The following is a 13,092-nucleotide window of genomic DNA, read 5'->3' as shown; positions in this document are numbered from 1 at the left end:
ACACCCTAATAAGCACCAGTTTTGGGGTGGTGTCACTGGGGACAACCAGGCTTTTGAGGCCTGGGCCCCCAAGGATCTCACCCAGGACACCAGGGCTTTCAGGGACCCCCATCTGTCCCAGCAGGCCGGACCTGGTGGGAAGAGGCCACCACACGGAGGGGACATCTGAGTACAATCTGGGGCGAGGCCAAGCGAAGAAAAGCACTAGCGCTCTACCACGCCAAGCCTCTCCAGGCGGACCACCGAACTGGACCTCTCCACCACGCCCAACCGGACACTCCGAGGCGCACCCGGAAGTGCTTGCCGGGCTATAGCGGAAGTAGGGCGGGTCCTGGCCTCTTTGGTGTTGGCGCCCGGAGAAGATGGTGAGCGCTGGGGTCTGGGTGTGGAGTATCTGTTACCATCTGCTGTTGTGCTGGGCCCTGCGGTGCCGTGGGCCTCATCTAGGGCGCGGGGCAGCCCTGCGTCCTGCTGTGGCCGGGTTCGGCGACGGGACGGCGCTGCGGGGAGGTCGCTGCGGGGCCGGGGCCTGAGAGCCTGGCAGTGGGCGCCGCTCCTGCACCGGGTGGGGGCGCGGGGTGTTTCGTCCTGGGCAGGGAGGCCGCGGTGGGGTGCGGGGCCGTGCTGCAGCCCGGGTGCTTCTGGGGACTCCTTCGGGCTCTCCTCCGTGCTTGCTGCGGGCTTGGCCGGGCCGGCGCTCTCCCCAGGGATGAGACAGCCTTTCAGATAAGTAAGAGGGGGTTTGGTCGTCAAAGCCTCTTGTGGTGAGCGTGCGGCTGATCTGCGTAAAATAAATACCTTTCCTCAGGGAAAAAAAGCATTTTATTGTTTATCATTGATTAATTTGGGGGAGATGAGAAGGGTGTTGGAGATAACCGCTCGCTGGCTTCGTTTTATTTCAGCACTGGGTGGGGGCGAGGGGGTATGAATGGCGCAAAGAGGTGTAAGGAACTGACTTGTAAAAGTGGAGGATACCTATAGGTGAAACTGAGTTGGTCTTTCAGAGTTCAGCGTGCCTCTGATGTGTTTATTGGACTTTGTGAGTTTGTCCGTGTTTCTTAGAGGAGCTTATTATGCTTTGAGTTACGTAACTTTCAAGTGCTAGTGATATTTACAGCGTGCAATGTCTTGAAATGTTTTTCAGACAAAGGGTACGTCATCGTTTGGTAAACGACGAAATAAGACGCACACCTTGTGTCGCCGATGTGGGTCCAAGGCATACCATCTGCAGAAATCTACCTGTGGGAAATGTGGTTACCCTGCGAAGCGTAAGAGAAAGTGTAAGTAACAGACTTGAGTTTAAAAATTTGTGTTTCTTTGTCATCTTCAGTAGTCTGGCTTTTTTCCAACCAAGGAAGAATACTGTGTCATCTTGCAGTGTTTGTAGATTTTTTTTTGACATTAACACTGATCTAACTATATTTCTGCTAACATGTGCACTATTACTGTATAGAAATTGATTTAATTTATAATTAGTTTTTTTCTTTTGCTTCTGTCAGATTGAATAGTGCTATTCAAATGTACTGTGCAACTAATTATTTGGCGCAGACGAGTAACAGTAACTTCTGTGTTCTAGATAACTGGAGCGCAAAGGCTAAAAGACGTGACACCACTGGTACTGGTCGCATGAGGCACCTGAAAAGGGTCTACCGTCGATTCAGGTATGACACTTTATTACAAACTTTCAAAATATATTGTGGAAATAAGTGATGCCTTATATCTTCAAAGGAATATGCTGCCAATTATAAAAAGCTCACTCATTGTTAATACATAGGATGTATAGCAAGCTCTGTTTCTGTTAAGTGTAGATAGTACAGAACACAGAGGGTTTTGTAATAAAATGCCACATTTGAAAAGGTATGCTTTGTGTAGCATTGCCTCTATTTGTGAGTCAGTGAAATTGCTGGTTGTGCTGAAGTGTGGGTTTTTGTAAGAGACGATTCTTGAAATGCATTCTAATCCCCTCTTGCTCACAAAAAAGTTGAAGATTGAAATAGTTCAGTAGTCGCTCTAATTTGTAACATCAGATTCTGAGTTACAGGTTTCTAAAATGTGTTATAAAGTTTTGAGTTGTACTTACGAGGTACTGTACTGTTAAACTCATTTAAGAATTTCTTTTCTATGACATCCATGTTCCAAAACAGAGTTCTGTAATTTCTGGCCTAATACACTAGAAAGCTGGATGAAAAATACCAAGCAATTCAGGAGTCTTTTCCTAAAAATGTAGAAAGTAGGAGTCTTTCAAGTCCTGGACCTAGGTGTAGTTAAAGGATCCATTCATCTGGGGCTTTATTGGGTGAGCGCAGTCTTTCCCAGCAGCAGCCAGAAAATACCTTACAGCGTGTAACTGCAACCTGATTTCCACTAAACATTGCTGAAATGGAAATGTCATATACAAAAGCAAGCTTGGGGCTGACTCTTCTTTTGTCATGCCTGCCTTAATCCCTGGTTGGAGACATAGAGGATTTCTGTAAGAAACTGACTTGCACTTCAGTACTAACAAATGCAAAATATTTTGCTGAGTTGGAACATAAAGGAGTGTGTGTGTGTGCTGTATCTGATTCAGTCTTGGAGTGTTTACTCAGTTACTGAAATCTTCCTGTTTTGAAGAAGTCAATTTGACTTCAGCAGAAGGAGGAGAAAAACATACTGCTGCTTAGAAACAGCTTGTCATTGATGTTTGTTACTAAAAATGTCTGAATGTATGAACTCCATAGTGATTTCAGTGCATTACTGAGAGAAGCTGAAAAAAGCTGGTGAATTTGATCTAAAACATTACTTGTTAGAAAATAACCTGGAGCAGCAACCACCCTTTCAAAAAGCAGTAACCATATTTCTACTTGTAGGAATGGATTCCGTGAGGGAACCATGCCGAAGCTCAAGAGAGCAGCTGTTGCAGCCTCCAGTTCATCGTAAAGACTCATCTATTTGTTAAAATAAATGGTCTTATCCAGAAAATGTCACCTTTTATATGTTTTACTTCAGTGAAATACGGGATTCCTGAAAATACATATATTTATACACACAAATTCTTGATGGTATGCACTGAAGCAATTCATTAAAAATAATCTAATTGACTTTTCATTTGATAGCACCTCCACACTGAAAAGGACCATTATCTCTGTGCTGAACTTAAAAAGAGTATGTGTTAATCAAAAGAACTCACCTGCAAGAGAAAGGGAATATCGGTACTATAGCCTGAGTTTCATTGTGCCCTAGCATGGGGAGTCAGAATTTATCTCAAAGATAGTAACGTTTATCATGGCTCTAAGTGCTGTTCTGGGAGGGAATAGTTTAAGAGGGATTCCCAGTCTTAGCCATTGTTCACTGTTCTGTGGTTCTGAAAGGTCTGTAAAACTATTGCCTATGCAGTGGGTTGTTGCTTCTTGAGTAAAAAGAAATTCCCAAGTCTGGAACACACGTACTGCCAGACATGAAGGGATCAGAGATCTGCTGTAGTGGAGACAGAAGCTACCCAAATGGTCTGGGAAGGTCAGTGTGGAAAGTTGATGCACAAATAGATCAGAGTTAATTATGCTGAGTGTAAACAAGAAATGGTAGGTAGTATGATATGGAAGGCAGTGATGTGGGGGTACATTTGAATTATAGAATCATTGAGGTTGGAAAAGACCTTTAAGGTCATAGAGTCAAACCATTAACCTAGCACTGCCCAGTCCACCACTAAACCATGTCCCTAAGTACCACATCTAATGCATCTTTTAAATACCTCCAGGGATGGTGACTCAACCACTTCCCTGGGCAGCCTGTTCCAATGCTTGATAACCCTTTCCATGAAGAAATTTTTCCTAATATCCAAGCTAAACTTCCCCTGGCACAACTTGAGACCATTTCTTCTCCTATTGCTTGCTACTTGGGAGAAGAGACCAACACCTACCTGGCTACAACCTCCTTTCAGGTAGTTGTAGAGAGCAATAAGGTCTCCCCTCAGACTCCTCCAGGCTAAACCACCCCAGTTCCCTCAGCTTCTCCTCATAAGACTTGTGCTCTAGACCCTTCACCAGCTTCATTGCCCTTCTCTGGACATGCTCCAGCACCTCAATGTCCTTCCTGTAGTGAGGGGCCCAAAAGTGAACACAGTATTCAAGGTGCGGCCTCACCAGAGCTGAGTACAGGGGCACGATCACTTCCCTAGTCCTGCTGGCCACACTTATTTCTGACACAAGCCAGGATGCTGTTGGCCGCCTTGGCCACCTGGGCACAGTGCTGGCTCATGTTCAGCTGGCTGTCGACCAGCACCCCCAGGTCCTTTTCTGCCAGGCAGCTTTCCAGCCACTCTTCCCCAAGCCTGTAGTGTTGCCTGGGGTTGTTGTGACCAAAGTGCAGGACCTGGCACTTGGCCTTGTTAAACCTCATACAGTTGGCCTCAGCCCATTGATCCAGCATGTGCACATCCCTCTGCAGAGCCTTCCTACCCTCAAGCAGATCAATACTCCCACTTAACTTGGAGTTGCCTGCAAACTTACTGAGGGTGCACTCAATCCCCTCATCCAGATCATTGATGAAGATATTAAACAGAACTGGCCCCAGTACTCAGCCGTGGGGAACACCACTTGTGACCGGCTGCCAACTGGATTTAACTCCATTCACCACAATTCTTTGGGCCTGGCCATCCAGCCAGATTTTTACCCAGTGAAGAGTATTCCTATCCATGCCATGAGCAGACAGTTTCTCCAGGAGAATGCTGTGGGAAACAGTGTCAAAGGCTTTATTAAAGTCTAGGTACATAACATCCACAGCCTTTCCCTCATCCACTAAGAGGGTCACCTTGTCATAGAAGGAGATCAAGTTAGTCAACCAAGACCTGCCTTTCATGAACCCATGCTGACTGGGCCTGATCACCTGGTTGTCCTGTGTGTGCCATGTGACGGCACTCAAGATGATCTGCTCCATAACCTTCCCCAGCACTGAGGTCAGACTGACAGTCCTGTTGTTCCCTGGATCCTCCTTCCAGCCCTTCTTGTGGATGGGCATCACATTGGCTAACCTCCAGTCAACCGAGACCTCCCTGGTTATCCAGGACTGCTGATAAATGAAGGAAAGTGGCTTGGCGAGCACTTCCGCCAGTTCCCTCAGTACCCTTGGGTGGATCCCATCTGGCCCCATAGACATGTGTCTAAGTGGTGTAGCAGGTTGCAAACCATTTCCCCTTGGATTATGGGGGCTTCATTCTGCTCCCCATCCCTGTCTTCCAGCTCAGGGGGTTGGGTACCCAGAGAACAACTGGTCTTACTGCTAAAGACTGAGGAAAAGAAGGCATTAAGTACCTCAGCCTTTTCCTCATCCTTTGTCACTATGTTTCCCCCCCACATTCAACAAAGGATGGAGATTCTCCTTAGTCATCCTTTTGTTGTTAATGTATTTATAGAAACATTTTTAACTGTCTTTTACTGCAGTAGGCAGATTAAGTTCTATCTGGGCTTTGGGCCTTCTAATTTTCTCCCTGCATAGCCTAATGACATTGTTGTAGTCCTCCTGAGTTGCCTGCCCCTTCTTCCAAAGATCATAAACTCTTTTTTTTCCTGAGTTCCAGCCAAAGCTCTCTGTTTAGCCAGGCCGGTCTTCTTCCCTGCCGGCTCATCTTTCGGCACATGGGGACAGCCTGCTCCTGCACCTTTAAGATTTTGTTCTTGAAGATTGTCCAGCCTTCCTGGACTCCTTTGCCCTTTAGGACTGCCTCCCAAGGGACTCTGTCGACCAATCTCCTAAACAGGTCAAAGTCTGCCCTCAGGAAGTCCAAGGTGGCAGTTCTGCTGACCCCTCCCCTTACTTCTCCAAGAATCAAAACCTCTATCATTTCATTATCACTATGCCTGAGATGGCCTCCAACCATCACATCACCCACAGCTCTTGGTCTGTTTGCAAGCTATAGGCCCAGTGGGGCACCTTCCCTAGTTGGCTCACTCACCAGCTGTGTCAGGTAGTTATCTTCCACACACTCCAGGAACCTCCTGGACTGTTTCCTCTCCGCTGTATTGTATTTCCAGCAGACATCTGGTAAGTTGAAGTCCCCCACGAGAACAAGGGCTAGTGATTGTGATACTTCTCCCAGCTGCTTATAGAACTTTTATTTTGTGATGAATCATTATGGATTGATACCTGATAAACTTGCACCCTACATGGTATGATACTTGGTCACTCAGATGTATCTCAAACTCAGCTTTAAAAAAAGTGATCATAAGATGCTATTATGAAATTTTGGGGAATTTACAAAATAGTAATCACTGCAACAGTTTAGAGGATTTTCAGGTGCTTTGAAGAGAAAATACTTAAAAAAAAAACAAACCACCAAAAACTTCTGATACTTTAAGCTTCTGAGGCTGTTCTATGATTGCTTTGGTTTCATCATGAATTTCCAAAAGTAGCATACTGCTTTGTCAGTACTGAAGGATCAGCAGTCAACAAATGTATCAGTTTTTGTACAAATCACTGAAGATATTTTCAGCCAGGTTTCAACCTAACCCTAGGAGTTAGGAGTGCACCTGACTGCACTTTCTTATATTTTAAATGAAGTATAGTTAATGCTTTTGGATAATCGAGTGTATCTACTTAGGCTCTATCTATCTAAACAAAAAGAGAAATCTTGCGCTGCTGTTCTCTTAGCATGTAACAAATATACTGTATTCACTCTGCTTTCAATTGGTCCTCCTGAGAGAATCTGAAAATAAGTTGTGTTGAAGCTGTTAAATTAAAAATACATTTTGACATATTACACATCTATGTATTCACAGAGCTCAGGAGTGCATCTAAAATGTGGGGGTTTTTTATTATATACAGGGAAACAAAAGTAGGAGGAAGTAATCATAGAATGGTTTGGGTTGGAAGGGACCTCAAAGATCATCTAGCTCCAACCCCCCCTGCTGCGGGCAGGGACACCCTCCACTAGACCACGTTGCCCAAAGCCTCATCCAACCTGGTCTTAAACACTTCCAGGGAGGGGGCCTCCACAACCTCTCTGGGCAACCTGTTCCACTGCCTCACCACCCTCACAGTAAAGAATTTCTTCCTAACATCTAATCTAAATCGACCCTCCTTCAGCTTGAACCCATTACCCCTTGTCCTGTCACTACACTCCCTGATAAACAGTCCCTCCCCATCTTGCCTGTAGGCCCCCTTCAGGTACTGGTAAGCCGCAATTAGGTCTCCCTGGAGCCTTCTTTTCTCCAGGCTGAACAATCCCAACTCTCTCAGCCTGTCCTCATAGGAGAGGTGCTCCAGCCCTCTGATCAGCTTCATGGCCCTCCTCTGGACTCTCTCCAATAGCTCCATGTCTCTCTCCTGTACTGGGGCCCCCAGAGCTGGACGCAGTACTCCAGGTGGGGTCTCACAAGAGCCGAGTAGAGGGGCAGGATCACCTCCCTCGACCTGCTGGTCACACCTCTTCTGATGCAGCCCAGGACACGGTTGGCTTTCTGGGCTGCAAGCGCACACTGCCGGCTCATGTTGAGCTTCTCATCAATCAATACTCCCAAGTCCTTCTCCTCGGGGCTGCTTTCAATCCATTCCCTGCCAGCCTATAGTTGTGCTTGGGATTGCCCCGACCCACGTGCAGGACCTTGCACTTGGCCTTGTTGAACTTCATGCGGTTCACACGGGCCCACCTCTCCAGCCTGTCAAGGTCCCTCTAGATGGCATCCCTTCCCTCCAGCGTGTCGACCACGCCACACAGCTTGGTGTTGTCGGCAAAATTGCTGAGGGTGCACTCGATCCCACTGTCCATGTCGTCGACAAAGATGTTGAACTGTGCCGGTCCCACTACTGACCCCCTGAGGAACACCACTCGTCACTGTTCTCCACTTGGACATTGAGCCATTGACCACAACTCTTTGAGAGCGACCATCCAGCCAATTCCTTATCCACCGAGTAGTCCATCCATCAAATCCATGTCTCTCCAATGTAGAGACAAGGATGTCATGCGGGACAGTGTCAAATGCCTTGCACAAGTCCAGGGAGATGATGTCAGTTGCCCTTCCCTTATCCACCAACACTGTAACCCCATCATAGAAGGCCACCAAGTTTGTCAGGCACAATTTGCCCTTAGTGAAGCCGTGTTGGCTGTCACCAATCACCTCCTTGTTTTCCATGTGCCTGAGCATAGTCTCCAGGAGGGTCTGCTCCATGATCTTGCCAGGCACAGAGGGGAGACTGACCGGCCTGTAGTTCTCTGGGTCTTCCTTTTTACCCTTCTTAAAAATGGGGGTTATGTTCCCCCTCTTCCAGTCGGCGGGAACTTCGCCAGACTGCCAGGACTTCTCAAATATGATGGAGAGTGGCCTGGCCACTTCATCCACCAGGTCCCTCAAGACCCGCGGATGCATCTCATCAGGTCCCATGGACTTGTGCGCCTTCAGGTTCCTTAGATATTCTCGAACCTGATCTTCTCCTACAGTGGGAGGTTCTGCATTCTCCCAGTCCCTGCCTTCTGTGACCTGGGCAGTGTGGCTCAAGGATTTGCCAGTGAAGACTGAGGCAAAGAAGTCATTGACTACCTCAGCCTTCTCCATATCCTGGGTAACCAGGTCACCCCTTTCATTCTGGAGGGGACCCACATTTTCCCTCGTCCTCCTTTTATCCCTAACATACCTCTAGAAGCTTTTCTTGTTGTCCTTGACATCCCTGGCCAGACTAATTTCTATCAGGGCTTTGGCTTTCCTAACCTGCTCCCTGGCTGCTCAGACAGTTTCTCTGTATTCCTCCCAGACTACCTGCCCTTGTTTCCACCCTCTGTAGGCTTCCTTTTTGTGTTTGACTTTGCCCAGGAGCTCCTTGTTCATCCACGGGGGCCTCTTGGTGGATTTGCTTGACTTCCTCTTTGTTGGGATGCCTCTCTCCTGAGCTTGGAGGAGGTGACCCTTGAATATTAGCCAGCTGTCTTGGGCCCCTCTTCCTTCCAGGGCTTTGTCCCATGGTATTCTACCAAGCAGATCCCTCAAGAGGCCAAAGTCTGCTCTCCTGAAGTCCAGGGTAGTGAGCTTGCTGCGCGCCCTCCTTGCTGCCCTGAGGATCTCGAACTCCACCATTTCGTGGTCACTGCAGCCAAGGCTGCCCTTGAGCTTCACATCCCCTACCAGGCCCTCCTTGTTGGTGAGAATAAGGTCCAGCATGGCACCTCTCCTTGTGGGCTCCTCTATCACTTGGAGGAGAAAGTTGTCATCGACACATTCCAGGAACTTCCTGGATTGCTTGTGCCCTGCTGCGTTGTCCCTCCAGCAGATGTCAGGGTGGTTGAAGTCCCCCACAAGGACCAGGGCTTGTGAGCGTGAGGCTGCTCCTATCTGCCTATAGAGGGCTTCATCTGCTCAGTCCCCCTGGTCAGGTGGCCTGTAGCAGACCCCCACTATGATGTCCCCTGCCCCAGCCCTCCCTTTAATCCTGACCCATAGGCTCTCCTTGGGCTCCTCATCCATCCCCAGGTGGAGCTCCATGCACTCCAGCTGGTCACTGACATAGAGGGCGACACCCCCTCCTCATCTGCCCTGCCTGTCCTTCCTAAAAAGCCTGTACCCTTCCATCCCAACACTCCAGTCATAGGAGCTATCCGACCACGTCTCTGTAATGCCAATAAGGCCATAGCCTTCCAGGCGCACACACGTCTCCAGTTCCTCTTGTTTGTTCCCCATGCTCCGTGCGTTCACGTAGAGGCATTTCAGTTGTGCCCCCGATGAGGCTGACTTATTGGCTGGGGTGGCTGGGATTCTTTTGATGTATCTTCCCAGTGTTACCTCATTGGTTCCTGTTGCATTCGGAGCCCCTGGCTCATCTCCTCTAGGCTTCGAGCATGCTGTAGTGTGTCCAGCACGTCTCTGAGCAGTAGGCTGAGGGCCCTCGCTAGCGCCCCATCCCTCCAACCTGGGCACATCATCCCACAACATGTCGCTGGCAAGCCTGATGTTATCCCCCTCCCCCTTTGAGCCTAGTTTAAAGCTCTGTCGATGAGCCCTGCTAGTTCCTGGGCAAAGATCCTCTTCCCCCTTTGAGAGAGATGAATCCCATCAGGGTTCATCAGGCCTGGTGCCGTGTAGGCCGCCCCATTGTCAAAGAACCCAAAGTTGTGGCGTTGACACCAGCCACGGAGCCATGCATTTATGGACTGCGTCCTCCTGTTCCTCCCACCATTGCTGCCCTCAACTGGAAGGAGGGAAGAGAATATTACCTGCGCTCCCGAATCCTTCAGTGACTGCCCTAAGAGCCTGAAGTCCCTTTTGATCGCTTTCATGGTGCATGTCTCTGCTTCATCCCCACCCACATGGAGGAGCAGCAGTGGGTAATAGTCAGAGGGCTGCACCAGGCTGGGGAGTTTCCTAGCGATGTGCTTAACACGGGCCCCGGGGAGGCAGCAGACTTCTCTGAGAGGAGGGTCTGCCCTGCATATCGGGCCCTCTGTACCCCTCAGAAGGGAGTCCCCTACGACTATAACTCTCCTTTTCTTCTTTGTTGGGGTGGTCACGACCCGAGGCATGGGCCTTTGGGGCCTAGGTGCTACCTCTGGAGTAGCCTGACTGTCATCCATATCCTCGCTCAAGTGGCCTTCCACAGCCAGATCCTTGCACCTGTTGCACAGGGGTACGTGGGAAGGCGAGGTGGGTGAGGAGGAGAAGGTTTGCCTGCCACGCCGCGCATGGACTTGTTTGCATTCACTCCCCTCTTTGAGGCTGCTGCCTTCTGCCTGGCAAGGGGAGGATACAGGGTCCCCTTCACTTTGGCTTTGGTCTGTTAGCTGTCCCTGTTTCTGCCTCAGGGAGGGCAGAGCTTGGCTCCACCAGTCTATCTCTCTCTCAGCCTCTCTGATGCTCCTTAACCTCTCCACTTCCTCACGGAGTTCTGCCACCAGGCTGAGCAGGTCGTCCGCCTGGTCACACCTCAGGCAGCCAGTCTCACTGCTGCTTTCCCCTGCCAGTGCCAAGTTCAGGCACTCCCTGCAGCCTGAGAGCTGGGTGGCTGCATGCTTCTGTGGCAGCTCTGTCTGGGTTACCACGTGCTTCCTGGTGAGCACAGAGCTTAGGGCTTTCTGCCTGGTGGGCGCCATGGCTGAACTCCTTCTATGAGTGAGTGATGACCACCAGTGGACTCCCCTCTTGAGCAGGTAGACTGAGTAGACCCTTCCCACTCACCCTGCCTGCATGAACTGCCACGTCGCGCTCCAGGTCGCTAGCGCTCCCTAGGCTGCTTTTTATAGGCGTCGGGGGTGGGCGCTGTTGTCTTTGGCAACGCCCAGGTCTCATCAGCGGTTCCCGCGAGCAGCTTTCTTCTGTGTCCCTGGCGTTTCCCTGCCTCTGGAAAGTCAGGAAAACCCCCCTGTGCGCCTAGATCTGCCACTCTGCTGTGGGTCAGGCCGGCACCAGATCTGCACTCTTCGGCGACTGATGAATCATTAATCATAAATGTCTTTTTGTTTTGTTACTCTCAGACTGAGAATAACCCCTCAGAGCATCTTAAAACAGGTCAGCAAGGCACTAAGGGCTTGTTGAACAATGGTACAGTTGGACAGTGGTATGGCAGGTATTCTATGGGTGGGAATGAAAGCCTTTGCTCTGCAAAGTCTTCTATGATGTTCTTCGTGTAATGTGGGATTTTTGTTTTAAGTGGCCTGTTACACTGACCCGCAAACATATAATAATGCAAAGGCAAGTGCTTAGCTCTTTGCTGCTGCTACCTGTTAGCTCCTCAGCATGAATTATATTATGCTGTGCCATGCTTCTGAAAAATGAGCATTTGTATAATATAAAACATATCAAAGTAATAGCAATTGAAACTCGCAATAGCTTGCAGTAACTTTGAAAACTTACAAACTTCATTTCACGGAGAATTTTACATACAGCAAGAATTAATTTTATGTACAAGCAGTTTGACAGCCACTGCATTTTCAACTGTTTTAAAATTCTTGCTGAGGGGCAGGAAATCAGTTAATTTGGTGTCGAGGTCTAACCCGGCAGGCAGCTAAAACAATGACAAAGCCATTTGCTCACTTGCCCCTCCCGGTGGGATGGGGGAGAGAATTGAAAATGGAAAAGAAAAAAAACCAAAAACTCGTGGGTTGAGATAAAGACAGTTTAATAAGAGAGAAAAGGAAGATAATAATAATAATAGTAATAATAACAACAACAACAACAATAATAAAAAAATATACAAGTGATGAACAGCACAATTTCTCACCGCCCAAAGTCGATGCTACACAAGACCCCCAGCTGCCCAGCCTCTCAGCCTACCCCCCAGTTATAAATGGAACATCATGTTGCACAGTGTGGAATATCTCTTTGGTCACTTTGGGTCAGCTGTCCTGGCTGTGTCCCCTCCCAGCTTCTTGGGTGCCCCCTGTCTTCATGTTGGCAGGCCAGTATGAGAAGCTGAAAAGTCCTTGACTGCTCGGCAAAAACTAAAAACATCAGTGTGTTATCAACGTTATTCTCATCCTAAATCCAAAACACAGCGCTATACCAGCTGTCAGAATGAAAATTAATTCAGTCCCTGCCAAAAACCAGGACAGTATCCACCCCTTATTCTATACCATCTACGTAACGTCCAGGTTCCACACTTTCCAATACATTGCAATTAATCATCACTGTTTTTCCTGTCTTTTGATATATACACACAGATATCATTCTCTTAGTGAATGGACCACCACTGCGAAATGTCTGTAAAATGTTCATAAATGTCCACAAAATGTCCACTGAGTTCCTTCAGTCCATGATTTTTGCAATTCATCTGTTAAAACAGTCTCTCAGGGCAGGGGACACATGTGTGATGGTAGATTGTTGTATGCTGCATCCGGAACTCATAGCTGATGCATCTAGCACGGTCCATGCTCACAGTCTGCAGGTTGAAGACATCAATGTTGAGGAAGTTGCTGGGTGTTAGTTGCTAAAGCCAGTTCTGGTTTCATCACCTCTGCACCTTGTTCGGTTTCATCAAAGTTCATCCTTCATTGTTCTGGATAATTCTTAAGGTCATACTGTTATTATGGCATATAGCAATCATAATAGCGATGATACGCATTATCACATAGCAATTAACATCATACAATTAAAATCATTGGCTATTCTCACCCAAAATCAAATCCCCTTGAGGTACACATTG

General features: G+C 48.2%; 1 protein-coding gene and 1 non-coding gene across 2 annotated transcripts; both read left to right on the top strand.

Moving 5' to 3' along the window:
* The first annotated feature begins 205 nt into the window (after nucleotides 1-205).
* LOC142599273 (large ribosomal subunit protein eL37-like) lies at nucleotides 206-2,958 on the top strand. The gene is made up of 4 exons (XM_075739154.1): nucleotides 206-365; nucleotides 1,145-1,280; nucleotides 1,577-1,661; nucleotides 2,847-2,958. The coding sequence occupies exons 1-4, from the start codon at nucleotides 363-365 to the stop codon at nucleotides 2,914-2,916; spliced, it is 294 nt and encodes a 97-aa protein (XP_075595269.1). The 5' UTR covers nucleotides 206-362; the 3' UTR covers nucleotides 2,917-2,958.
* Nucleotides 2,665-2,745, top strand: LOC142599360 (small nucleolar RNA SNORD72). Its single transcript, XR_012832910.1, has one exon. It is a non-coding gene; the product is annotated as a small nucleolar RNA SNORD72 (small nucleolar RNA).
* Nucleotides 2,959-13,092: the final 10,134 nt, after the last annotated feature.

This window comes from Balearica regulorum, chromosome W (genome assembly GCF_011004875.1).
Source record: "Balearica regulorum gibbericeps isolate bBalReg1 chromosome W, bBalReg1.pri, whole genome shotgun sequence".
NCBI lineage: Eukaryota > Metazoa > Chordata > Aves > Gruiformes > Gruidae > Balearica > Balearica regulorum.
This window is presented reverse-complemented; position numbering and strand designations above follow the sequence as displayed.

What these genes read in the sequence shown, in the direction of transcription:
- LOC142599273 (XM_075739154.1), top strand. An exon ending in TGCGAAGCGTAAGAGAAAGT is followed by an intron (nt 1,281 to 1,576) that starts GTAAGTAACAGA and finishes TCTGTGTTCTAG; the next exon opens with ATAACTGGAGCGCAAAGGCT. An exon ending in AGGGTCTACCGTCGATTCAG is followed by an intron (nt 1,662 to 2,846) that starts GTATGACACTTT and finishes TTCTACTTGTAG; the next exon opens with GAATGGATTCCGTGAGGGAA.